The following is a 27,694-nucleotide window of genomic DNA, read 5'->3' as shown; positions in this document are numbered from 1 at the left end:
GTGTATTAGGAGGGGGCGCTCTTACAGTGTATTAGGAGGGGGCGCTGTTACAGTGTATTAGGAGGGGGCGCTGTTACAGTGTATTAGGAGGGAGTGCTGTTACAGTGTATTAGGAGGGAGTGCTGTTACAGTGTATTAGGAGGGAGTGCTGTTACAGTGTATTAGGAGTGGGCGCTGTTACAGTGTATTGGAAAGGGGGCTCTGTTACAGTGTATTAGGAGGTGGCACAGTTACAGTGTATTAGGAGGGAGCGCTCTTACAGTGTATTAGGAGGGGGCGCTGTTACAGTGTATTAGGAGGGGGCGCTGTTACAGTGTATTAGGAGGGAGCGCTGTTACAGTGTATTAGGAGGGGGCGCTGTTACAGTGTATTAGGAGGGAGTGCTGTTACAGAGTATTAGGAGGGAGTGCTGTTACAGTGTATTAGGAGGGAGTGCTGTTACAGTGTATTAGGATGGGGCGCTGTTACAGTGTATTAGGAGGGAGTGCTGTTACAGTGTATTGGGAGGGGGCTCTGTTACAGTGTATTAGGAGGTGGCGCTGTTACAGTGTATTAGGAGGGGGCGCTGTTACAGTGTATTAGGAGAGGGCGCTGTTACAGTGTATTAGGAGGGGGCACTTTTACAATGTATAAGGAAGGGGCACTGTTACAGTATAATAGGAGGAGTGATGTTAAATTGTATTAGGGGGGCTTTGTTACAGTGTATTAGTAGGGGGCACTGTTACATTGTATTATGAGGGGGCGCTGTTACAGTGTATTGGGAGGAGAAGCTGTTGCAGAGTATTAGGAGGGGGCGCTGTTACAGAGTATTAGGAGGGAGTGCTGTTACAGAGTATTAGGAGGGAGTGCTGTTACAGTGTATTAGGAGGGGGCGCTCTTACAGTGTATTAGGAGGGGGCGCTGTTACAGTGTATTAGGAGGGGGTGCTGTTACAGTGTATTAGGAGGGGGCGCTCTTACAGTGTATTAGGAGGGGGCGCTGTTACAGTGTATTAGGAGGGAGCGCTGTTACAGTGTATTAGGAGGGGGCGCTCTTACAGTGTATTAGGAGGAAGTGCTGTTACAGAGTATTAGGAGGGGGCGCTGTTACAGAGTATTAGGAGGGAGCGCTGTTACAGTGTATTAGGAGGAAGTGCTGTTGCAGAGTATTAGGAGGGGGCGCTGTTACAGTGTATTAGGAGGGAGTGCTGTTACAGTGTATTAGGAGGAAGTGCTGTTACAGAGTATTAGGAGGAAGTGCTGTTACAGAGTATTAGGAGGGGGCGCTGTTACAGTGTATTAGGAGGGAGTGCTGTTACAGAGTATTAGGAGGGGGCGCTGTTACAGAGTATTAGGAGGGGGCGCTGTTACAGTGTATTAGGAGGGAGTGCTGTTACAGAGTATTAGGAGGGGGCGCTGTTACAGTGTATTAGGAGGGGGCGCTGTTACAGTGTATTAGGAGGGGGCGCTGTTACAGTGTATTAGGAGGGGGCGCTGTTACAGTGTATTAGGAGGGGGTGCTGTTACAGAGTATTAGGAGGGAGCGCTGTTACAGTGTATTAGGAGGGAGTGCTGTTACAGAGTATTAGGAGGGGGCGCTGTTACAGTGTATTAGGAGGGAGCGCTGTTACAGTGTATTAGGAGGGGGCGCTGTTACAGAGTATTAGGAGGGAGTGCTGTTACAGAGTATAAGGAGGGAGCGCTGTTACAGAGTATTAGGAGGGGGTGCTGTTACAGAGTATTAGGAGGGAGTGCTGTTGCAGTGTATTAGGAGGGAGTGCTGTTACAGTGTATTAGGAGGGTGTGCTGTTACAGAGTATTAGGAGGGAGCGCTGTTACAGTGTATTAGGAGGGGGTGCTGTTACAGTGTATTAGGAGGGGGCGCTGTTACAGAGTATTAGGAGGGGGCGCTGTTACAGTGTATTAGGAGGGAGTGCTGTTACAGTGTATTAGGAGGGAGCGCTGTTACAGAGTATTAGGAGGGGGCGCTGTTACAGAGTATTAGGAGGGGGCGCTGTTACAGTGTATTAGGAGGAAGTGCTGTTACAGAGTATTAGGAGGAAGTGCTGTTACAGAGTATTAGGAGGGAGCGCTGTTACAGTGTATTAGGAGGGAGTGCTGTTACAGTGTATTAGGAGGGAGTGCTGTTACAGTGTATTAGGAGGGAGCGCTGTTACAGTGTATTAGGGGGGAGTGCTGTTACAGAGTATTAGGAGGGAGCGCTGTTACAGTGTATTAGGAGGGGGCGCTGTTACAGTGTATTAGGAGGGGGCGCTGTTACAGAGTATTAGGAGGGGGCGCTGTTACAGTGTATTAGGAGGGGGCGCTGTTACAGAGTATTAGGAAGGAGTGCTGTTACAGAGTATTAGGAGGGAGCGCTGTTACAGTATATTAGGAGGGAGTGCTGTTACAGAGTATTAGGAAGGAGTGCTGTTACAGAGTATTAGGAGGGAGCGCTGTTACAGTATATTAGGAGGGAGCGCTGTTACAGAGTATTAGGAAGGAGTGCTGTTACAGAGTATTAGGAGGGAGCGCTGTTACAGTATATTAGGAGGGAGTGCTGTTACAGTGTATTAGGAGGGAGTGCTGTTACAGTGTATTAGGAGGGAGTGCTGTTACAGTGTATTAGGAGGGAGCGCTGTTACAGAGAATTAGGAGGGGGCGCTGTTACAGTGTATTAGGAGGGGGCGCTGTTACAGTGTATTAGGAGGGGGCGCTGTTACAGTGTATTAGGAGGGGGCGCTGTTACAGAGTATTAGGAGGGGGCGCTGTTACAGTGTATTAGGAGGAAGTGTTGTTACAGTGTATTAGGAGGGAGCGCTGTTACAGAGTATTAGGAGGGAGCGCTGTTACAGTGTATTAGGAGGGAGCGCTGTTACAGAGTATTAGGAGGGAGCGCTGTTACAGAGTATTAGGAGGGAGTGCTGTTACAGTGTATTAGGAGGGGGCGCTCTTACAGTGTAATAGGAGGGAGTGCTGTTACAGTGTATTAGGAGGAAGTGCTGTTACAGAGTATTAGGAGGGGGCGCTGTTACAGAGTATTAGGAGGGAGCGCTGTTACAGTGTATTAGGAGGAAGTGCTGTTACAGAGTATTAGGAGGGGGCGCTGTTACAGAGTATTAGGAAGGAGTGCTGTTACAGAGTATTAGGAGGGAGCGCTGTTACAGTATATTAGGAGGGAGTGCTGTTACAGAGTATTAGGAAGGAGTGCTGTTACAGAGTATTAGGAGGGAGCGCTGTTACAGTATATTAGGAGGGAGCGCTGTTACAGAGTATTAGGAAGGAGTGCTGTTACAGAGTATTAGGAGGGAGTGCTGTTACAGTGTATTAGGAGGGAGTGCTGTTACAGTATATTAGGAGGGAGTGCTGTTACAGTGTATTAGGAGGGAGTGCTGTTACAGTGTATTAGGAGGGAGTGCTGTTACAGTGTATTAGGAGGGAGCGCTGTTACAGAGAATTAGGAGGGGGCGCTGTTACAGTGTATTAGGAGGGGGCGCTGTTACAGTGTATTAGGAGGGGGCGCTGTTACAGTGTATTAGGAGGGGGCGCTGTTACAGAGTATTAGGAGGGGGCGCTGTTACAGTGTATTAGGAGGAAGTGTTGTTACAGTGTATTAGGAGGGAGCGCTGTTACAGAGTATTAGGAGGGAGCGCTGTTACAGTGTATTAGGAGGGAGCGCTGTTACAGAGTATTAGGAGGGAGCGCTGTTACAGAGTATTAGGAGGGAGTGCTGTTACAGTGTATTAGGAGGGGGCGCTCTTACAGTGTAATAGGAGGGAGTGCTGTTACAGTGTATTAGGAGGAAGTGCTGTTACAGAGTATTAGGAGGGGGCGCTGTTACAGAGTATTAGGAGGGAGCGCTGTTACAGTGTATTAGGAGGAAGTGCTGTTACAGAGTATTAGGAGGGGGCGCTGTTACAGAGTATTAGGAGGGGGCGCTGTTACAGTGTATTAGGAGGGGGCGCTGTTACAGTGTATTAGGAGGGGGCGCTGTTACAGTGTATTAGGAGGGGGTGCTGTTACAGAGTATTAGGAGGGAGCGCTGTTACAGTGTATTAGGAGGGAGTGCTGTTACAGAGTATTAGGAGGGAGTGCTGTTACAGAGTATTAGGAGGGGGCGCTGTTACAGTGTATTAGGAGGGAGTGCTGTTACAGTGTATTAGGAGGGGGCGCTCTTACAGTGTAATAGGAGGGAGTGCTGTTACAGTGTATTAGGAGGAAGTGCTGTTACAGAGTATTAGGAGGGGGCGCTGTTACAGAGTATTAGGAGGGAGCGCTGTTACAGTGTATTAGGAGGAAGTGCTGTTACAGAGTATTAGGAGGGGGCGCTGTTACAGAGTATTAGGGGGGAGTGCTGTTACAGAGTATTAGGAGGGGGCGCTGTTACAGTGTGTTAGGAGGGAGTGCTGTTACAGAGTATTAGGAGGGGGCGCTGTTACAGAGTATTAGGAAGGAGTGCTGTTACAGTGTATTAGGAGGGGACGCTGTTACAGAGTATTAGGAAGGGGCGCTGTTACAGTGTATTAGGAGGGAGTGCTGTTACAGAGTATTAGGAGGGGGCGCTGTTACAGTGTATTAGGAGGGGGCGCTGTTACAGTGTATTAGGAGGGGGCGCTGTTACAGTGTATTAGGAGGGGGCGCTGTTACAGTGTATTAGGAGGGGGCGCTGTTACAGTGTATTAGGAGGGGGCGCTGTTACAGTGTATTAGGAGGGGGCGCTGTTACAGTGTATTAGGAGGGGGCGCTGTTACAGTGTATTAGGAGGGGGCGCTGTTACAGTGTATTAGGAGGGGGTGCTGTTACAGAGTATTAGGAAGGAGTGCTGTTACAGAGTATTAGGAGGGGGCGCTGTTACAGAGTATTAGGAGGGGGCGCTGTTACAGTGTATTAGGAGGGAGCGCTGTTACAGTGTATTAGGAGGGAGCGCTGTTACAGTGTATTAGGAGGGAGCGCTGTTACAGAGTATTAGGAGGGAGCGCTGTTACAGTGTATTAGGAGGGAGCGCTGTTACAGAGTATTAGGAGGGAGCGCTGTTACAGAGTATTAGGAGGGAGTGCTGTTAAAGTGTATTAGGAGGGGGCGCTCTTACAGTGTATTAGGAGGGAGCGCTGTTACAGTGTATTAGGAGGGAGCGCTGTTACAGAGTATTAGGAGGGAGCGCTGTTACAGTGTATTAGGAGGGGGCGCTGTTACAGTGTATTAGGAGGGGGCGCTCTTACAGTGTATTAGGAGGCAGCGCTGTTACAGAGTATTAGGAGGGAGCGCTGTTACAGTGTATTAGGAGGGGGCGCTGTTACAGAGTATTAGGAGGGAGCGCTGTTACAGTGTATTAGGAGGAAGTGCTGTTACAGAGTATTAGGAGGGGGTGCTGTTACAGAGTATTAGGAGGGAGCGCTGTAACAGTGTATTAGGAGGGAGCGCTGTTACAGTGTATTAGGAGGAAGTGCTGTTACAGAGTATTAGGAGGGGGCGCTGTTACAGAGTATTAGGAGGGAACGCTGTTACAGTGTATTAGGAGGGAGTGCTGTTACAGAGTATTAGGAGGGGGCGCTGTTACAGAGTATTAGGAGGGGGCGCTGTTACAGTGTATTAGGAGGGAGTGCTGTTACAGAGTATTAGGAGGGGGCGCTGTTACAGTGTATTAGGAGGGGCGCTGTTACAGTGTATTAGGAGGGGGTGCTGTTACAGTGTATTAGGAGGGGGCGCTGTTACAGTGTATTAGGAGGGGGCGCTGTTACAGTGTATTAGGAGGGAGTGCTGTTACAGTGTATTAGGAGGGGGCGCTGTTACAGTGTATTAGGAGGGGGCGCTGTTACAGTGTATTAGGAGGGGGCGCTGTTACAGTGTATTAGGAGGGGGCGCTGTTACAGTGTATTAGGAGGGGGCGCTGTTACAGTGTATTAGGAGGGGGTGCTGTTACAGAGTATTAGGAGGGAGCGCTGTTACAGTGTATTAGGAGGGAGCGCTGTTACAGAGTATTAGGAGGGGGCGCTGTTACAGTGTATTAGGAGGGGGCGCTGTTACAGTGTATTAGGAGGGGCACTGTTACAGAGTATTAGGAGGGAGTGCTGTTACAGTGTATTAGGAGGGGGCGCTGTTACAGTGTATTAGGAGGGGGCGCTGTTACAGTGTATTAGGAGGGGGCGCTGTTACAGTGTATTAGGAGGGGGCGCTGTTACAGTGTATTAGGAGGGGGCGCTGTTACAGTGTATTAGGAGGGGGCGCTGTTACAGTGTATTAGGAGGGGGTGCTGTTACAGTGTATTAGGAGGGGGCGCTGTTACAGTGTATTAGGAGGGAGTGCTGTTACAGAGTATTAGGAGGGAGTGCTGTTACAGAGTATTAGGAGGGGGCGCTGTTACAGAGTATTAGGAGGGGGCGCTGTTACAGTGTATTAGGAGGTGGCGATGTTACAGTGTATTAGGAGGGGGCGCTGTTACAGTGTATTAGGAGGGGGCGCTGTTACAGTGTATTAGGAGGGAGTGCTGTTACAGAGTATTAGGAGGGAGTGCTGTTACAGAGTATTAGGAGGGAGTGCTGTTACAGTGTATTAGGAGAGGGCGCTGTTACAGAGTATTAGGAGGGGGCGCTGTTACAGAGTATTAGGAGGGGGCGCTGTTACAGTGTATTAGGAGGTGGCGATGTTACAGTGTATTAGGAGGGGGCGCTGTTACAGTGTATTAGGAGGGGGCGCTGTTACAGTGTATTAGGAGGGAGTGCTGTTACAGAGTATTAGGAGGGAGTGCTGTTACAGAGTATTAGGAGGGAGTGCTGTTACAGTGTATTAGGAGGGAGCGCTGTTACAGAGTATTAGGAGGGGGCGCTGTTACAGTGTATTAGGAGGGAGCGCTGTTACAGAGTATTAGGAGGGAGTGCTGTTACAGTGTATTAGGAGGGGGCGCTCTTACAGTGTATTAGGAGGGGGCGCTGTTACAGTGTATTAGGAGGGGGCGCTGTTACAGTGTATTAGGAGGGAGTGCTGTTACAGTGTATTAGGAGGGAGTGCTGTTACAGTGTATTAGGAGTGGGCGCTGTTACAGTGTATTGGAAAGGGGGCTCTGTTACAGTGTATTAGGAGGTGGCACAGTTACAGTGTATTAGGAGGGAGCGCTCTTACAGTGTATTAGGAGGGGGCGCTGTTACAGTGTATTAGGAGGGGGCGCTGTTACAGTGTATTAGGAGGGAGCGCTGTTACAGTGTATTAGGAGGGGGCGCTGTTACAGTGTATTAGGAGGGAGTGCTGTTACAGAGTATTAGGAGGGAGTGCTGTTACAGTGTATTAGGAGGGAGTGCTGTTACAGTGTATTAGGATGGGGCGCTGTTACAGTGTATTAGGAGGGAGTGCTGTTACAGTGTATTGGGAGGGGGCTCTGTTACAGTGTATTAGGAGGTGGCGCTGTTACAGTGTATTAGGAGGGGGCGCTGTTACAGTGTATTAGGAGAGGGCGCTGTTACAGTGTATTAGGAGGGGGCACTTTTACAATGTATAAGGAAGGGGCACTGTTACAGTATAATAGGAGGAGTGATGTTAAATTGTATTAGGGGGGCTTTGTTACAGTGTATTAGTAGGGGGCACTGTTACATTGTATTATGAGGGGGCGCTGTTACAGTGTATTGGGAGGAGAAGCTGTTGCAGAGTATTAGGAGGGGGCGCTGTTACAGAGTATTAGGAGGGAGTGCTGTTACAGAGTATTAGGAGGGAGTGCTGTTACAGTGTATTAGGAGGGGGCGCTGTTACAGTGTATTAGGAGGGGGCGCTGTTACAGTGTATTAGGAGGGGGCGCTGTTACAGTGTATTAGGAGGGGGTGCTGTTCCAGTGTATTAGGAGGGGGCGCTCTTACAGTGTATTAGGAGGGGGCGCTGTTACAGTGTATTAGGAGGGAGCGCTGTTACAGTGTATTAGGAGGGGGCGCTCTTACAGTGTATTAGGAGGAAGTGCTGTTACAGAGTATTAGGAGGGAGCGCTGTTACAGTGTATTAGGAGGGGACGCTGTTACAGAGTATTAGGAGGGAGTGCTGTTACAGTGTATTAGGAGAGGGCGCTGTTACAGTGTATTAGGAGGGGGCGCTGTTACAGTGTATTAGGAGGGGGCGCTGTTACAGTGTATTAGGAGGGAGCGCTGTTACAGTGTATTAGGAGGGGGTGCTGTTACAGTGTATTAGGAGGGGGCGCTGTTACAGTGTATTAGGAGGGGGCGCTGTTACAGTGTATTAGGAGGAAGTGCTGTTACAGAGTATTAGGAGGGGGCGCTGTTACAGAGTATTAGGAGGGAGCGCTGTTACAGTGTATTAGGAGGAAGTGCTGTTGCAGAGTATTAGGAGGGGGCGCTGTTACAGAGTATTAGGAGGGAGCGCTGTTACAGTGTATTAGGAGGAAGTGCTGTTACAGAGTATTAGGAGGGGGCGCTGTTACAGAGTATTAGGAGGGGGCGCTGTTACAGAGTATTAGGAGGGGGCGCTGTTACAGTGTATTAGGAGGGAGTGCTGTTACAGAGTATTAGGAGGGGGCGCTGTTACAGTGTATTAGGAGGGGGCGCTGTTACAGTGTATTAGGAGGGGGCGCTGTTACAGTGTATTAGGAGGGGGCGCTGTTACAGTGTATTAGGAGGGGGCGCTGTTACAGTGTATTAGGAGGGAGCGCTGTTACAGTGTATTAGGAGGGGGCGCTGTTACAGTGTATTAGGAGGGAGTGCTGTTACAGAGTATTAGGAGGGAGTGCTGTTACAGTGTATTAGGAGGGAGTGCTGTTACAGAGTATTAGGATGGGGCGCTGTTACAGTGTATTAGGAGGGAGTGCTGTTACAGTGTATTGGGAGGGGGCTCTGTTACAGTGTATTAGGAGGTGGCGCTGTTACAGAGTATTAGGAGGGAGCGCTGTTACAGTGTATTAGGAGGAAGTGCTGTTACAGAGTATTAGGAGGGGGCGCTGTTACAGAGTATTAGGAAGGAGTGCTGTTACAGAGTATTAGGAGGGAGCGCTGTTACAGTATATTAGGAGGGAGTGCTGTTACAGAGTATTAGGAAGGAGTGCTGTTACAGAGTATTAGGAGGGAGCGCTGTTACAGTATATTAGGAGGGAGCGCTGTTACAGAGTATTAGGAAGGAGTGCTGTTACAGAGTATTAGGAGGGAGCGCTGTTACAGTATATTAGGAGGGAGTGCTGTTACAGTGTATTAGGAGGGAGTGCTGTTACAGTGTATTAGGAGGGAGTGCTGTTACAGTGTATTAGGAGGGAGCGCTGTTACAGAGAATTAGGAGGGGGCGCTGTTACAGTGTATTAGGAGGGGGCGCTGTTACAGTGTATTAGGAGGGGGCGCTGTTACAGTGTATTAGGAGGGGGCGCTGTTACAGAGTATTAGGAGGGGGCGCTGTTACAGTGTATTAGGAGGAAGTGTTGTTACAGTGTATTAGGAGGGAGCGCTGTTACAGAGTATTAGGAGGGAGCGCTGTTACAGTGTATTAGGAGGGAGCGCTGTTACAGAGTATTAGGAGGGAGCGCTGTTACAGAGTATTAGGAGGGAGTGCTGTTACAGTGTATTAGGAGGGGGCGCTCTTACAGTGTAATAGGAGGGAGTGCTGTTACAGTGTATTAGGAGGAAGTGCTGTTACAGAGTATTAGGAGGGGGCGCTGTTACAGAGTATTAGGAGGGAGCGCTGTTACAGTGTATTAGGAGGAAGTGCTGTTACAGAGTATTAGGAGGGGGCGCTGTTACAGAGTATTAGGAGGGGGCGCTGTTACAGTGTATTAGGAGGGGGCGCTGTTACAGTGTATTAGGAGGGGGCGCTGTTACAGTGTATTAGGAGGGGGTGCTGTTACAGAGTATTAGGAGGGAGCGCTGTTACAGTGTATTAGGAGGGAGTGCTGTTACAGAGTATTAGGAGGGGGCGCTGTTACAGTGTATTAGGAGGGAGTGCTGTTACAGTGTATTAGGAGGGGGCGCTCTTACAGTGTAATAGGAGGGAGTGCTGTTACAGTGTATTAGGAGGAAGTGCTGTTACAGAGTATTAGGAGGGGGCGCTGTTACAGAGTATTAGGAGGGAGCGCTGTTACAGTGTATTAGGAGGAAGTGCTGTTACAGAGTATTAGGAGGGGGCGCTGTTACAGAGTATTAGGGGGGAGTGCTGTTACAGAGTATTAGGAGGGGGCGCTGTTACAGTGTATTAGGAGGGAGTGCTGTTACAGAGTATTAGGAGGGGGCGCTGTTACAGAGTATTAGGAAGGAGTGCTGTTACAGTGTATTAGGAGGGGACGCTGTTACAGAGTATTAGGAAGGGGCGCTGTTACAGTGTATTAGGAGGGAGTGCTGTTACAGAGTATTAGGAGGGGGCGCTGTTACAGTGTATTAGGAGGGGGCGCTGTTACAGTGTATTAGGAGGGGGCGCTGTTACAGTGTATTAGGAGGGGGCGCTGTTACAGTGTATTAGGAGGGGGCGCTGTTACAGTGTATTAGGAGGGGGCGCTGTTACAGTGTATTAGGAGGGGGCGCTGTTACAGTGTATTAGGAGGGGGCGCTGTTACAGTGTATTAGGAGGGGGCGCTGTTACAGTGTATTAGGAGGGGGTGCTGTTACAGAGTATTAGGAAGGAGTGCTGTTACAGAGTATTAGGAGGGGGCGCTGTTACAGAGTATTAGGAGGGGGCGCTGTTACAGTGTATTAGGAGGGAGCGCTGTTACAGTGTATTAGGAGGGAGCGCTGTTACAGTGTATTAGGAGGGAGCGCTGTTACAGAGTATTAGGAGGGAGCGCTGTTACAGTGTATTAGGAGGGAGCGCTGTTACAGAGTATTAGGAGGGAGCGCTGTTACAGAGTATTAGGAGGGAGTGCTGTTAAAGTGTATTAGGAGGGGGCGCTCTTACAGTGTATTAGGAGGGAGCGCTGTTACAGTGTATTAGGAGGGAGCGCTGTTACAGAGTATTAGGAGGGAGCGCTGTTACAGTGTATTAGGAGGGGGCGCTGTTACAGTGTATTAGGAGGGGGCGCTCTTACAGTGTATTAGGAGGCAGCGCTGTTACAGAGTATTAGGAGGGAGCGCTGTTACAGTGTATTAGGAGGGGGCGCTGTTACAGAGTATTAGGAGGGAGCGCTGTTACAGTGTATTAGGAGGAAGTGCTGTTACAGAGTATTAGGAGGGGGCGCTGTTACAGAGTATTAGGAGGGAGCGCTGTAACAGTGTATTAGGAGGGAGCGCTGTTACAGTGTATTAGGAGGAAGTGCTGTTACAGAGTATTAGGAGGGGGCGCTGTTACAGAGTATTAGGAGGGAACGCTGTTACAGTGTATTAGGAGGGAGTGCTGTTACAGAGTATTAGGAGGGGGCGCTGTTACAGAGTATTAGGAGGGGGCGCTGTTACAGTGTATTAGGAGGGAGTGCTGTTACAGAGTATTAGGAGGGGGCGCTGTTACAGTGTATTAGGAGGGGCGCTGTTACAGTGTATTAGGAGGGGGTGCTGTTACAGTGTATTAGGAGGGGGCGCTGTTACAGTGTATTAGGAGGGGGCGCTGTTACAGTGTATTAGGAGGGAGTGCTGTTACAGTGTATTAGGAGGGGGCGCTGTTACAGTGTATTAGGAGGGGGCGCTGTTACAGTGTATTAGGAGGGGGCGCTGTTACAGTGTATTAGGAGGGGGCGCTGTTACAGTGTATTAGGAGGGGGTGCTGTTACAGAGTATTAGGAGGGAGCGCTGTTACAGTGTATTAGGAGGGAGCGCTGTTACAGAGTATTAGGAGGGGGCGCTGTTACAGTGTATTAGGAGGGGGCGCTGTTACAGTGTATTAGGAGGGGCACTGTTACAGAGTATTAGGAGGGAGTGCTGTTACAGTGTATTAGGAGGGGGCGCTGTTACAGTGTATTAGGAGGGGGCGCTGTTACAGTGTATTAGGAGGGGGCGCTGTTACAGTGTATTAGGAGGGGGCGCTGTTACAGTGTATTAGGAGGGGGCGCTGTTACAGTGTATTAGGAGGGGGCGCTGTTACAGTGTATTAGGAGGGGGTGCTGTTACAGTGTATTAGGAGGGGGCGCTGTTACAGTGTATTAGGAGGGAGTGCTGTTACAGAGTATTAGGAGGGAGTGCTGTTACAGAGTATTAGGAGGGGGCGCTGTTACAGAGTATTAGGAGGGGGCGCTGTTACAGTGTATTAGGAGGTGGCGATGTTACAGTGTATTAGGAGGGGGCGCTGTTACAGTGTATTAGGAGGGGGCGCTGTTACAGTGTATTAGGAGGGAGTGCTGTTACAGAGTATTAGGAGGGAGTGCTGTTACAGAGTATTAGGAGGGAGTGCTGTTACAGTGTATTAGGAGAGGGCGCTGTTACAGAGTATTAGGAGGGGGCGCTGTTACAGAGTATTAGGAGGGGGCGCTGTTACAGTGTATTAGGAGGTGGCGATGTTACAGTGTATTAGGAGGGGGCGCTGTTACAGTGTATTAGGAGGGGGCGCTGTTACAGTGTATTAGGAGGGAGTGCTGTTACAGAGTATTAGGAGGGAGTGCTGTTACAGAGTATTAGGAGGGAGTGCTGTTACAGTGTATTAGGAGGGAGCGCTGTTACAGAGTATTAGGAGGGGGCGCTGTTACAGTGTATTAGGAGGGAGCGCTGTTACAGAGTATTAGGAGGGAGTGCTGTTACAGTGTATTAGGAGGGGGCGCTCTTACAGTGTATTAGGAGGGGGCGCTGTTACAGTGTATTAGGAGGGGGCGCTGTTACAGTGTATTAGGAGGGAGTGCTGTTACAGTGTATTAGGAGGGAGTGCTGTTACAGTGTATTAGGAGTGGGCGCTGTTACAGTGTATTGGAAAGGGGGCTCTGTTACAGTGTATTAGGAGGTGGCACAGTTACAGTGTATTAGGAGGGAGCGCTCTTACAGTGTATTAGGAGGGGGCGCTGTTACAGTGTATTAGGAGGGGGCGCTGTTACAGTGTATTAGGAGGGAGCGCTGTTACAGTGTATTAGGAGGGGGCGCTGTTACAGTGTATTAGGAGGGAGTGCTGTTACAGAGTATTAGGAGGGAGTGCTGTTACAGTGTATTAGGAGGGAGTGCTGTTACAGTGTATTAGGATGGGGCGCTGTTACAGTGTATTAGGAGGGAGTGCTGTTACAGTGTATTGGGAGGGGGCTCTGTTACAGTGTATTAGGAGGTGGCGCTGTTACAGTGTATTAGGAGGGGGCGCTGTTACAGTGTATTAGGAGAGGGCGCTGTTACAGTGTATTTGGAGGGGGCACTTTTACAATGTATAAGGAAGGGGCACTGTTACAGTATAATAGGAGGAGTGATGTTAAATTGTATTAGGGGGGCTTTGTTACAGTGTATTAGTAGGGGGCACTGTTACATTGTATTATGAGGGGGCGCTGTTACAGTGTATTGGGAGGAGAAGCTGTTGCAGAGTATTAGGAGGGGGCGCTGTTACAGAGTATTAGGAGGGAGTGCTGTTACAGAGTATTAGGAGGGAGTGCTGTTACAGTGTATTAGGAGGGGGCGCTGTTACAGTGTATTAGGAGGGGGCGCTGTTACAGTGTATTAGGAGGGGGCGCTGTTACAGTGTATTAGGAGGGGGTGCTGTTCCAGTGTATTAGGAGGGGGCGCTCTTACAGTGTATTAGGAGGGGGCGCTGTTACAGTGTATTAGGAGGGAGCGCTGTTACAGTGTATTAGGAGGGGGCGCTCTTACAGTGTATTAGGAGGAAGTGCTGTTACAGAGTATTAGGAGGGAGCGCTGTTACAGTGTATTAGGAGGGGACGCTGTTACAGAGTATTAGGAGGGAGTGCTGTTACAGTGTATTAGGAGAGGGCGCTGTTACAGTGTATTAGGAGGGGGCGCTGTTACAGTGTATTAGGAGGGGGCGCTGTTACAGTGTATTAGGAGGGAGCGCTGTTACAGTGTATTAGGAGGGGGTGCTGTTACAGTGTATTAGGAGGGGGCGCTGTTACAGTGTATTAGGAGGGGGCGCTGTTACAGTGTATTAGGAGGAAGTGCTGTTACAGAGTATTAGGAGGGGGCGCTGTTACAGAGTATTAGGAGGGAGCGCTGTTACAGTGTATTAGGAGGAAGTGCTGTTGCAGAGTATTAGGAGGGGGCGCTGTTACAGAGTATTAGGAGGGAGCGCTGTTACAGTGTATTAGGAGGAAGTGCTGTTACAGAGTATTAGGAGGGGGCGCTGTTACAGAGTATTAGGAGGGGGCGCTGTTACAGAGTATTAGGAGGGGGCGCTGTTACAGTGTATTAGGAGGGAGTGCTGTTACAGAGTATTAGGAGGGGGCGCTGTTACAGTGTATTAGGAGGGGGCGCTGTTACAGTGTATTAGGAGGGGGCGCTGTTACAGTGTATTAGGAGGGGGCGCTGTTACAGTGTATTAGGAGGGGGCGCTGTTACAGAGTATTAGGAGGGGGCGCTGTTACAGAGTATTAGGAGGGGGCGCTGTTACAGAGTATTAGGAGGGGGCGCTGTTACAGTGTATTAGGAGGTGGCGATGTTACAGAGTATTAGGAGGGGGCGCTGTTACAGTGTATTAGGAGGGAGCGCTGTTACAGTGTATTAGGAGGGAGCGCTGTTACAGAGTATTAGGAGGGAGTGCTGTTACAGTGTATTAGGAGGGGGCGCTGTTACAGTGTATTAGGAGGGGGCGCTGTTACAGTGTATTAGGAGGGGGCGCTGTTACAGTGTATTAGGAGGGGGCGCTGTTACAGTGTATTAGGAGGGGGCGCTGTTACAGTGTATTAGGAGGGGGCGCTGTTACAGTGTATTAGGAGGGGGCGCTGTTACAGTGTATTAGGAGGGGGTGCTGTTACAGTGTATTAGGAGGGGGCGCTGTTACAGTGTATTAGGAGGGAGTGCTGTTACAGAGTATTAGGAGGGAGTGCTGTTACAGAGTATTAGGAGGGGGCGCTGTTACAGAGTATTAGGAGGGGGCGCTGTTACAGTGTATTAGGAGGTGGCGATGTTACAGTGTATTAGGAGGGGGCGCTGTTACAGTGTATTAGGAGGGGGCGCTGTTACAGTGTATTAGGAGGGAGTGCTGTTACAGAGTATTAGGAGGGAGTGCTGTTACAGAGTATTAGGAGGGAGTGCTGTTACAGTGTATTAGGAGAGGGCGCTGTTACAGAGTATTAGGAGGGGGCGCTGTTACAGAGTATTAGGAGGGGGCGCTGTTACAGAGTATTAGGAGGGGGCGCTGTTACAGTGTATTAGGAGGTGGCGATGTTACAGTGTATTAGGAGGGGGCGCTGTTACAGTGTATTAGGAGGGGGCGCTGTTACAGTGTATTAGGAGGGAGTGCTGTTACAGAGTATTAGGAGGGAGTGCTGTTACAGAGTATTAGGAGGGAGTGCTGTTACAGTGTATTAGGAGGGAGCGCTGTTACAGAGTATTAGGAGGGGGCGCTGTTACAGTGTATTAGGAGGGAGCGCTGTTACAGAGTATTAGGAGGGAGTGCTGTTACAGTGTATTAGGAGGGGGCGCTCTTACAGTGTATTAGGAGGGGGCGCTGTTACAGTGTATTAGGAGGGGGCGCTGTTACAGTGTATTAGGAGGGAGTGCTGTTACAGTGTATTAGGAGGGAGTGCTGTTACAGTGTATTAGGAGTGGGCGCTGTTACAGTGTATTGGAAAGGGGGCTCTGTTACAGTGTATTAGGAGGTGGCACAGTTACAGTGTATTAGGAGGGAGCGCTCTTACAGTGTATTAGGAGGGGGCGCTGTTACAGTGTATTAGGAGGGGGCGCTGTTACAGTGTATTAGGAGGGAGCGCTGTTACAGTGTATTAGGAGGGGGCGCTGTTACAGTGTATTAGGAGGGAGTGCTGTTACAGAGTATTAGGAGGGAGTGCTGTTACAGTGTATTAGGAGGGAGTGCTGTTACAGTGTATTAGGATGGGGCGCTGTTACAGTGTATTAGGAGGGAGTGCTGTTACAGTGTATTGGGAGGGGGCTCTGTTACAGTGTATTAGGAGGTGGCGCTGTTACAGTGTATTAGGAGGGGGCGCTGTTACAGTGTATTAGGAGAGGGCGCTGTTACGGTGTATTAGGAGGGAGTGCTGTTACAGAGTATTAGGAGGGAGTGCTGTTACAGTGTATTAGGAGGGGGCACTTTTACAATGTATAAGGAAGGGGCACTGTTACAGTATAATAGGAGGAGTGATGTTAAATTGTATTAGGGGGGCTTTGTTACAGTGTATTAGTAGGGGGCACTGTTACATTGTATTATGAGGGGGCGCTGTTACAGTGTATTGGGAGGAGAAGCTGTTGCAGAGTATTAGGAGGGGGCGCTGTTACAGAGTATTAGGAGGGAGTGCTGTTACAGAGTATTAGGAGGGAGTGCTGTTACAGTGTATTAGGAGGGGGCGCTGTTACAGTGTATTAGGAGGGGGCGCTGTTACAGTGTATTAGGAGGGGGTGCTGTTACAGTGTATTAGGAGGGGGCGCTCTTACAGTGTATTAGGAGGGGGCGCTGTTACAGTGTATTAGGAGGGAGCGCTGTTACAGTGTATTAGGAGGGGGCGCTCTTACAGTGTATTAGGAGGAAGTGCTGTTACAGAGTATTAGGAGGGGGCGCTGTTACAGAGTATTAGGAGGGAGCGCTGTTACAGTGTATTAGGAGGAAGTGCTGTTGCAGAGTATTAGGAGGGGGCGCTGTTACAGAGTATTAGGAGGGAGCGCTGTTACAGTGTATTAGGAGGAAGTGCTGTTACAGAGTATTAGGAGGGGGCGCTGTTACAGTGTATTAGGAGGGAGTGCTGTTACAGAGTATTAGGAGGGGGCGCTGTTACAGAGTATTAGGAGGGGGCGCTGTTACAGTGTATTAGGAGGGAGTGCTGTTACAGAGTATTAGGAGGGGGCGCTGTTACAGTGTATTAGGAGGGGGCGCTGTTACAGTGTATTAGGAGGGGGCGCTGTTACAGTGTATTAGGAGGGGGCGCTGTTACAGTGTATTAGGAGGGGGCGCTGTTACAGTGTATTAGGAGGGGGTGCTGTTACAGAGTATTAGGAGGGAGCGCTGTTACAGTGTATTAGGAGGGAGTGCTGTTACAGAGTATTAGGAGGGGGCGCTGTTACAGTGTATTAGGAGGGGGCGCTGTTACAGTGTATTAGGAGGGGCACTGTTACAGAGTATTAGGAGGGAGTGCTGTTACAGTGTATTAGGAGGGGGCGCTGTTACAGTGTATTAGGAGGGGGCGCTGTTACAGTGTATTAGGAGGGGGCGCTGTTACAGTGTATTAGGAGGGAGTGCTGTTACAGTATATTAGGAGGGGGCGCTGTTACAGTGTATTAGGAGGGGGCGCTGTTACAGTGTATTAGGAGGGGGCGCTGTTACAGTGTATTAGGAGGGGGCGCTGTTACAGTGTATTAGGAGGGGGCGCTGTTACAGTGTATTAGGAGGGGGTGCTGTTACAGTGTATTAGGAGGGGGCGCTGTTACAGTGTATTAGGAGGGAGTGCTGTTACAGAGTATTAGGAGGGAGTGCTGTTACAGAGTATTAGGAGGGGGCGCTGTTACAGAGTATTAGGAGGGGGTGCTGTTACAGAGTATTAGGAGGGGGCGCTGTTACAGAGTATTAGGAGGGAGTGCTGTTACAGAGTATTAGGAGGGAGTGCTGTTACAGAGTATTAGGAGGTGGCGCTGTTACAGTGTATTAGGAGGTGGCGATGTTACAGTGTATTAGGAGGGGGACTGTTACAGTGTATTAGGAGGGGGCGCTGTTACAGTGTATTAGGAGGGAGTGCTGTTACAGAGTATTAGGAGGGAGTGCTGTTACAGAGTATTAGGAGGGGGCGCTGTTACAGTGTATTAGGAGGAAGTGCTGTTACAGACTATTAGGAGGGAGTGCTGTTACAGTGTATTAGGAGGGGGTGCTGTTACAGTGTATTAGGAGGGAGCGCTGTTACAGAGTATTAGGAGGGAGTGCTGTTACAGTGTATTAGGAGGGGGCGCTCTTACAGTGTATTAGGAGGGGGCGCTGTTACAGTGTATTAGGAGGGGGCGCTGTTACAGTGTATTAGGAGGGAGTGCTGTTACAGTGTATTAGGAGGGAGTGCTGTTACAGTGTATTAGGAGTGGGCGCTGTTACAGTGTATTGGAAAGGGGGCTCTGTTGCAGTGTATTAGGAGGTGGCACAGTTACAGTGTATTAGGAGGGAGCGCTCTTACAGTGTATTAGGAGGGGGCGCTGTTACAGTGTATTAGGAGGGGGCGCTGTTACAGTGTATTAGGAGGGAGCGCTGTTACAGTGTATTAGGAGGGGGCGCTGTTACAGTGTATTAGGAGGGAGTGCTGTTACAGAGTATTAGGAGGGAGTGCTGTTACAGTGTATTAGGAGGGAGTGCTGTTACAGTGTATTAGGATGGGGCGCTGTTACAGTGTATTAGGAGGTGGCACTGTTACAATGTATTAGGAGGAGTGCTCTTACAGTGTATTAGGAGGGAGCGCTGTTACAGTATATTAGGAGGGGGCGCTGTTACAGTGTATTAGGAGGGGGCGCTGTTACAGTGTATTAGGAGGGGGCGCTGTTACAGTGTATTAGGAGGGGGCGCTGTTACAGTGTATTAGGAGGGGGCACTTTTACAATGTATAAGGAAGGGGCACTGTTACAGTATAATAGGAGGAGTGATGTTAAATTGTATTAGGGGGGCTTTGTTACATTGTATTAGTAGGGGGCACTGTTACATTGTATTATGAGGGGGCGCTGTTACAATGTATTATGAGGGGGTGCTGTTACAGTGTATTGGGAGGAGAAGCTGTTGCAGAGTATTGGGAGGAGAAGCCCTTGCAGTGTATTGGTAGTGGTTGCGCTATATTCTGAGAGGGTCATTGTAGCAGGATATTGGTGGGGGTTCCATAGTTTTGGGGCGCTATTTTGATGCTTTTTGAAATTGGAATCAACTATCAGGATCCCAGTGGTGATGCTACAGTGATACAGGTCTAGAAGAAGCCCCAGGACCAGGACAGCTTTGCTGCCACCTGGACCATAGTATTAAAGTTATAGATCACCACCTAGGACTGCAGGGATTAACAAACCCAAACCTTAAATCTGGTACTTGACCGTGTACCTTGATCAACCATTCAACCGTTTGGTACTTGACCGTGTACCTAGACTAACCACCCAACCGTCTGGTACCTGACCGTGTACCTAGACTAACCACCCAACCGTCTGGTACCTGACCGTGTACCTAGACTAACCACCCAACCGTCTGGTACCTGACCGTGTACCTAGACTAACCACCCATCAACAGACCGGGAAACTAAATGTTTGGGTAATGTGGGAAGGCCACAGCATTTATTAACAACCAAGATAAATTATTAAATAACGTTATAAATTAAAACATTTCCCAACTTGCTAGGCCCGCTTGGCATCTTCAAAATCTTGAGAACCAACTTCGCCCGAAATGGCGGCTGCGGCCCTGCAGCCGGCATGTGGGCATCTTCCAGCGCCTTAGGGCCTGTGTAACTTCCGCCTTCGCTGTGACAACTGTAGGAAAACAGAAGGAAACAGCCAGAACCAAGGAAAGAAAAGCTGAAAAGAAATAATTCAGAGGGCAGGGTGGGAGGGTGACTTCTCGCCTCTTCGGTCCAGGGGGCAGAAGGAAAGAGGCCCCCCCACGTGCTCTCGGACTTTATAAATCCTTACCCGCCCCCAAACACCACCTCTGGTGCCCTCACACGGGAGGAGTAAAGGGGCAAGCCCCACCAGCCTACCAGAAGGCTTGAAACCACCCCCTACAGTCCTCAGCCCCTTCGCTATTTGCTTTGGGGCTTGTTATGACCAAACACTGGTACAATTGGGTAAATGGACCTTCTGTGGTACTGGTGCTGAATTTGTGATCTCTTAAATCCTAATCTGGCAGATTTTGTTTTGTTGCACTTTTCCAGGGAGATGTATAAAAAGGAAACTGCTGTGTAATGGAGAGAGCGACTGCAGAGATGTAACTGATGAGGACGATTGTGATGACAAAAAGCAGCCAAAAGCCATCTGCAAAAAGGAGTATGAGTTGTCAGAAATAGGAAGAGCAGCAGGGAGCGGGTAAGTAGCATATATTTGTTTACAACTAGTGGTCAATACATTAAGATCAGCAATATGTATCTCCCATCCTGACACCTTTCTATCATAGCCAGCCGTGGTCAGGGGTCAGCATGGGCGCTCTGACCCCTCTGTGACTACCTCCCCCATACACAGCGAGCTGCCATGTCCTGTGTGTCCTGACACCTTTCTATCATAGCCAGCAGTGGTCAGGGGTCAGCATGGGAGCTCTGACCCCTCTGTGACTACACCCCCCATACACAGCGAGCTGCCATGTCCTGTGTGTCCTGACACCTTTCTATCATAGCCAGCAGTGGTCAGGGGTCAGCATGGGCGCTCTGACCCCTTTGTGACTACACCCCCCATACACAGCGAGCTGCCATGTCCTGTGTGTCCTGACACCTTTCTATCATAGCCAGCAGTGGTCAGGGGTCAGCATGGGCGCTCTGACCCCGTTGTGACTTCACCCCCCATACACAGCGAGCTGCCATGTCCTGTGTGTCCTGACACCTTTCTATCATAGCCAGCAGTGGTCAGGGGTCAGCATGGGCGCTCTGACCCCTCTATGACTTCACCCCCCATACACAGCAAGCTGCCATGTCCTGTGTGTCCTGACGCCTTTCTATCATAGCCAGCAGTGGTCAGGGGTCAGCATGGGCGCTCTGACCCCTCTGTGACTACACCCCCCATACACAGCGAGCTGCCATGTCCTGTGTATCCTGACACCTTTCTATCATAGCCAGCAGTGGTCAGGGGTCAGCATGGGTGCTCTGACCCCTCTGTGACTACACCACCCATACACAGCGAGCTGCCATGTCCTGTGTGTCCTGACACCTTTCTATCATAGCCAGCAGTGGTCAGGGGTCAGCATGGGCGCTCTGACCTCTCTGTGACTACACCCCCCATACACAGCGAGCTGCCATGTCCTGTGTGTCCTGACACCTTTCTATCATAGCCAGCAGTGGTCAGGGGTCAGCATGGGGGCTCTGACCCCTCTGTGACTACACCCCCATACACAGCGAGCTGCCATGTCCTGTGTGTCCTGACACCTTTCTATCATAGCCAGCAGTGGTCAGGGGTCAGCATGAGTGCTCTGACCCCTCTGTGACTACACCCCCCATACACAGCGAGCTGCCATGTCCTGTGTGTCCTGACACCTTTCTATCATAGCCAGCAGTGGTCAGGAGTCAGCATGGGCGCTCTGACCCCTCTGTGACTACACCCCCCCATACACAGCGAGCTGCCATGTCCTGTGTGTCCTGAGACCTTTCTATCATAGCCAGCAGTGGTCAGGGGTGAGCATGGAGGCTCTGACCCCTCTGTGACTACACCCCCCATACACAGCGAGCTGCCATGTCCTGTGTGTCCTGAGACCTTTCTATCATAGCCAGCAGTGGTCAGGGGTCAGCATGGGTGCTCTGACCCCTCTGTGACTACACTCCCCATACACAGCGAGCTGCCATGTCCTGTGGGTCCTGACCCCTTTCGATCATAGCCAGCAGTGGTCAGGGGTCAGCATGGGCGCTCTGACCCCTGTGTGACTACACCCTCCATACACAGCGAGCTGCCATGTCCTGTGTGTCCTGACACCTTTCTATCATAGCCAGCAGTGGTCAGGGGTCAGCATGGGCGCTCTGACCGCTCTGTGACTACATCCCCATACACAGCGAGCTGCCATGTCCTGTGTGTCCTGACACCTTTCTATCATAGCCAGCAGTGGTCAGGGGTCAGCATGGGAGCTCTGACCGCTCTGTGACTACATCCCCATACACAGCGAGCTGCCATGTCCTGTGTGTCCTGACACCTTTCTATCATAGCCAGCAGTGGTCAGGGGTCAGCATGGGTGCTCTGACCCCTCTGTGACTACACCCTCCATACACAGCGAGCTGCCATGTCCTGTGTGTCCTGACACCTTTCTATCATAGCCAGCAGTGGTCAGGGGTCAGCATGGGCGCTCTGACCCCTCTGTGACTACACCCCCCATACACAGTGAGCTGCCATGTCCTGTGTGTCCTGACACCTTTCTATCATAGCCAGCAGTGGTCAGGGGTCAGCATGGAGGCTCTGACCCCTCTGTGACTACACCCCCATACACAGCGAGCTGCCATGTCCTGTGTGTCCTGACACCTTTCTATCATAGCCAGCAGTGGTCAGGGGTCAGCATGAGTGCTCTGACCCCTCTGTGACTACACCCCCCATACACAGCGAGCTGCCATGTCCTGTGTGTCCTGACACCTTTCTATCATAGCCAGCAGTGGTCAGGAGTCAGCATGGGCGCTCTGACCCCTCTGTGACTACACCCCCCCATACACAGCGAGCTGCCATGTCCTGTGTGTCCTGAGACCTTTCTATCATAGCCAGCAGTGGTCAGGGGTGAGCATGGAGGCTCTGACCCCTCTGTGACTACACCCCCCATACACAGCGAGCTGCCATGTCCTGTGTGTCCTGAGACCTTTCTATCATAGCCAGCAGTGGTCAGGGGTCAGCATGGAGGCTCTGACCTCTCTGTGACTACACCACCCATACACAGCGAGCTGCCATGTCCTGTGGGTCCTGACCCCTTTCGATCATAGCCAGCAGTGGTCAGGGGTCAGCATGGGCGCTCTGACCCCTGTGTGACTACACCCTCCATACACAGCGAGCTGCCATGTCCTGTGTGTCCTGACACCTTTCTATCATAGCCAGCAGTGGTCAGGGGTCAGCATGGGCGCTCTGACCGCTCTGTGACTACATCCCCATACACAGCGAGCTGCCATGTCCTGTGTGTCCTGACACCTTTCTATCATAGCCAGCAGTGGTCAGGGGTCAGCATGGGAGCTCTGACCGCTCTGTGACTACATCCCCATACACAGCGAGCTGCCATGTCCTGTGTGTCCTGACACCTTTCTATCATAGCCAGCAGTGGTCAGGGGTCAGCATGGGTGCTCTGACCCCTCTGTGACTACACCCTCCATACACAGCGAGCTGCCATGTCCTGTGTGTCCTGACACCTTTCTATCATAGCCAGCAGTGGTCAGGGGTCAGCATGGGCGCTCTGACCCCTCTGTGACTACACCCCCCATACACAGTGAGCTGCCATGTCCTGTGTGTCCTGACACCTTTCTATCATAGCCAGCAGTGGTCAGGGGTCAGCATGGAGGCTCTGACCCCTCTGTGACTACACCCCTCATACACAGCGAGCTGCTATGTTTTATGTGTCCTGACACCTTTCTATCATAGCCAGCAGTGGTCAGTATGGGCGCTCTGACCTCTCTGTGACTACACCCCCCATACACAGTGAGCTGTCATCTCCTGTGTGTCCTGACACCTTTCTATCATAGCCAGAAGTGGTCAGGGGTCAGCATGAGTGCTCTGACCCCTCTGTGACTACACCCCCCATACACAGCGAGCTGCCATGTCCTGTGTGTCCTGACACCTTTCTATCATAGCCAGAAGTGGTCAGGGGTCAGCATGAGTGCTCTGACCCCTCTGTGACTACACCCCCCATACACAGCGAGCTGCCATGTCCTGTGTGTCCTGACACCTTTCTATCATAGCCAGCAGTGGTCAGGGGTCAGCATGGGAGCTCTGACCGCTCTGTGACTACACCCCCCATACACAGCGAGCTGCCATGTCCTGTGTGTCCTGACACCTTTCTATCATAGCCAGTAGTGGTCAGGGGTCAGCATGGGGGCTCTGACCGCTCAGTGACTACACCCCCATACACAGCGAGCTGTCATGTCCTGTGTGTCCTGACACCTTTCAATCATAGCCAGCAGTGGTCAGGGGTCAACATGGGCGCTCTGACCTCTCTGTGACTACACCCCTCATACACAGCGAGCTGCCATGTCCTGTGTGTCCTGACACCTTTCTATCATAGCCAGTAGTGGTCAGGGGTCAGCATGGTCGCTCTGACCTCTCTGTGACTACACCCCCATACACAGCGAGCTGCCATGTCCTGTGTGTCCTGACACCTTTCTATCATAGCCAGCAGTGGTCAGGGGTCAGCATGGAGGCTCTGACCTCTCTGTGACTACACCCCCCATACACAGCGAGCTACCATGTCCTGTGTGTCCTGAACCCTCTCTGTCATAGCCAGCAGTGGTCAGGGGTCAGCATGGGTGCACTGTCACCTCTGTGACTACACCCCCCCATACACAGCGAGCTGCCATGTCCTATGTGTCCTGACACCTTTCTATCATAGCCAGCAGTGGTCAGGGGTCAGCATGGGTGCTCTGACCTCTCTGTGACTACAACCCCAATATCTTCTGTGGGATCAGGCCCGGCAGGATAGCCTAACCCACAAGCTCTGATCTATTCATTACAAATATATTTTGTGCCTTGTCACAGTAGTCCAGTTCCTTATACTTGTCCGAATAAAGTTCCCTTACCTGTCACTAGTTTGGTCTCTGGGATGCAGACAATACAGGAGGGAAGTGTGTGCTCAAGTATTCAGTTCTTTGTATGTCTATGATATAATCTTACTTTCTACAAATTAATATTTTATTAATTTTGATAAATTCTCTTCCTTGTAGTTTTAACATCTTTGGGGTAGAAATAAAAGATACCGTCTTCGACAATGAATTATTCAATGGGGTTTGTGAAACGGTCCGTGATGTTAACACCAAGATTGCTTACCGCAAGCCGTGGAATGTGAAAACTCTTTCCTATCAGGTAGTGATCTATAAATTCTATATGTAGAGTTATTTTGTTTTGCTATTATATAATTAATCCCTTAAAGGAAATCTAAAATCAGAATCCAACATGATAAACCAGGGACATTACTTATAGATCCAGGCACTGGGACTGTGGTAATCTTCTTATATTTGTTTTACATGGCCTCCTTCCTTCTTCAACTTTTAAAATCATGCTAATTAGTCTGAAGGAGTGATGAGGTTTTTACCACTGCCAGTCCATGCTGCATCTTCACACTGTGCAGGATCATTTCCCCCCTACCTCGGAGATTTTAATGTACAGTTGGGCATCCAGTAGGGAGTGCTAATGAGAGCTGTGTGTACACTTGGGTAATCTGCAGAGCGGTTTCCCCGTTTTGGGGGATAAGTTTTAAGGTTATTTAGTCGATGAAACTGCAACATCCCCCACCGGGGCCTAGCCTTTTCTCGGGGGTCTGGAGACAGCCGGGGCCCACAGTACCTGAGTGGCTGGCGGTTGCGGCCTAGGCACGCTAGTGTCACAGTGCTTGCTATGGGAAACCGGAGGGCTGTCCTACAGCCTGGCAGGTCTCCAGCAGGGTGGTGTTGGCAAGAAATGATGAGGGAGAGGCTGCTATAGCGCATCTCCCTGGGGCAACCCTTTGGTGTCTAGAGTATGAGTCTCTGTGTGGTGGACAGGGTGCCCGTGATGGTGACAGCCGTAGTAGCAGGGACCAGACGGAGGCAGAGGTTGAACAAAAACAACTTACAGTTCTTTATTGGAACCGACAGGAACCGCAGCAACGTGCCTTTAACAGAATGGTGGAGTGCTGAGATGCAGTTGGAGGGAGCCACAGGATGTAGAGCGCCAGCCTGGATGCAGAGGGCAGGCTGGGAGGTAGCTGTGTCCTAGTAGGATGCTTCAGCTTGTCCTGGGTTGCTTCAGGTATCACCCTTAAAGGTAGGATGATACCCCTTTCCTCTCTAACTCTTAGCTATTAGCTACACTCTTCAGGCAGGGGCTAGGCTCTTCCTGCTCTGGTCTGGTATGCTAGCTGTATAGAGTTTAGACTGGAGTAACTCCAGTCTGCTACTGCAGACTCCTAGGTCTGACTGCTCTCTTCTCTCTCCTGAGAGAGACTGACCTCTTCTGGAAGTTTCCAGGGATCTTGTTACTCCCCTTGGTCAGGTGGTGGCTGCTCCTCCAATTACATCCCAGCTTACAATACATTAGGATAATACATGTGATTGGATGACACATCTTACATCACACAAAACACTTAACTCCTGCCTTACCAGGCAGGATCTACCAATGCAATGTTCCCCTGTGTCCTATAAGGACTATGTAGAGTGATGTAGTGACATGCTGTGGGGCTGACTAGACCCTACACAGGCTGCAAGCTACATGGTGGGACGTATTCGCAACCACTCCTCCGCCTTGCATCGGCGAGGGTGTTGCATACCCCCGGGGCAATTGAAAGAGCCGCCCTCGGCTCGACTACAGATGGTTTGGGGCGCAGAGGTAGATAAGGGCACTTCTATGAAGTGCAGGCTACGTGATCTGTAGGGACAAACCGCCCATGGTCCTGGAGACAGGCACCTGGGTTGGTGTCGGACTAAGACAAGGACATGTAAATGCGAAGTATGACAGTTGGTCGCTAACGCCATTAAACCAAACTGTACAGTAGGAAAGGTGTGGTGTCATGTACTGTAATCCACTCCTTGCACCAAGGCCTGTATATTTGTTAGGTAAACACTTCTTCCCTGGCGACAAATATATAGTGTGTATATGCATTACATTGGCATATGTGACACAATTAAACATTATACAAATGTATAAGTACCTGCCGACTGACATTCTTACCCTTGTATGAGTGGCATCCAGGTGCTATCTCTGTAACACCCCCAGTCCCCTAAGGACCCGCAGTTTACCGACTACCCCCACTTGCAAACCTCGGTTTGAGGCATAAGATAGCGGTCAGGGTTTTACATAGAGACAGTCCGACACAGCCACACTACAATCTGAAAAGCCTATAAAAGGTTAGTGCAAACTACTGGCATAAATTGACAGTGTGCAAACATTTTGTAAACTCACATTGGCTTAGGAGCTCAATGGGTACACATCTTAAACGTTACAAACGTTACAGAGGTAGGCTACTCAGGGTAGCAGGATACAATGGGGGTCATTTACTAAGGGCCCGATTCGCGTTTTCCTGACGTGTTACCCGAATATTTCCGATTTGCGCCGATTGTACCTGAATTGCCCCGGGATTTTGGCGCACGCGATCGGATTGTGGCGCATCGGCGCCGGCATGCGCGCGACGGAAATCGGGGGGCGTGGCCGAACGAAAACCCGACGGATTCGGAAAAACCGCCGCATTTAAGAACCGAAAATGTGTCGCTCGGGACCCGCTTACCTTCACTCAGACGGCCTCGGTGAATTCCGGCGCGTTAAAATGCTTTTCAGCGCAGCAGCGCCACCTGGTGGACGGCGGAGGAACTACCTTATTAAATCCCGGCCGGACCCGAATCCAGTGCAGAGAACGCGCCGCTGGATCGCGAATGGACCGGGTAAGTAAATCTGCCCCAATGTCTCTTTACCTGGAAAGGAAAAGGCATAAAAGTGCAAGCATAATGTCCGTACCTAAAAGGAAGGCATTAAGTGCAAGACAATAGCAATGAAATAGCAACTTTTCCCTGGTAGTATCTGGCAAAAGTCTCACAGAAGGTCTCTAAAAGCAAAGTCCATCTTCTGGGTACAGCCCTTGATGTGGGGAAAAGTGCAATAAAGATGCAAAGGGTCTCCTCTAGGTGTAGAGGGACAGAGTCCTTTGGTAGGAATCTCTGCTGTGGCAGAGGAAGGGGTGCTATCATAGCACATTACAGTGGGCAGTTCAAGGAAAATCTCTTGACTGAGATAAATAAGGGTGAGAGTCTCAGGAAAGTCTCTGGCTCTATAGGGTTAGCGGAAATAATATTTGCAATAGGCACAGTACCTGAAGAGGGCTACAGCCCATCAGGGGTTAATCAGATGCATCGCTGGTTTCAACGGGGACAGGATCCAAAGTCAGCAGGGAATCCTGTGTAT

General features: G+C 50.5%; 1 protein-coding gene across 1 annotated transcript in view; it reads left to right on the top strand.

Moving 5' to 3' along the window:
• The window catches only part of LOC140118026 (complement component C9-like), a 57,487-nt gene that overhangs the window by 17,610 nt on the left and 12,183 nt on the right, over window positions 1–27,694 (top strand). Inside the window, exons 4-5 of the mRNA XM_072135385.1 lie at window positions 19,828–19,978; window positions 24,490–24,628. Coding sequence (XP_071991486.1) covers window positions 19,828–19,978; window positions 24,490–24,628 — 290 coding nt within the window. The remainder of the gene's footprint in view (window positions 1–19,827; window positions 19,979–24,489; window positions 24,629–27,694) is intronic.

Source organism: Engystomops pustulosus, chromosome 1 (genome assembly GCF_040894005.1).
Source record: "Engystomops pustulosus chromosome 1, aEngPut4.maternal, whole genome shotgun sequence".
Classification (NCBI taxonomy): Eukaryota; Metazoa; Chordata; class Amphibia; order Anura; family Leptodactylidae; genus Engystomops; species Engystomops pustulosus.
The sequence above is the reverse complement of the archived record's forward strand: the minus strand, read 5'-3'. Positions and strand labels throughout refer to the sequence as shown.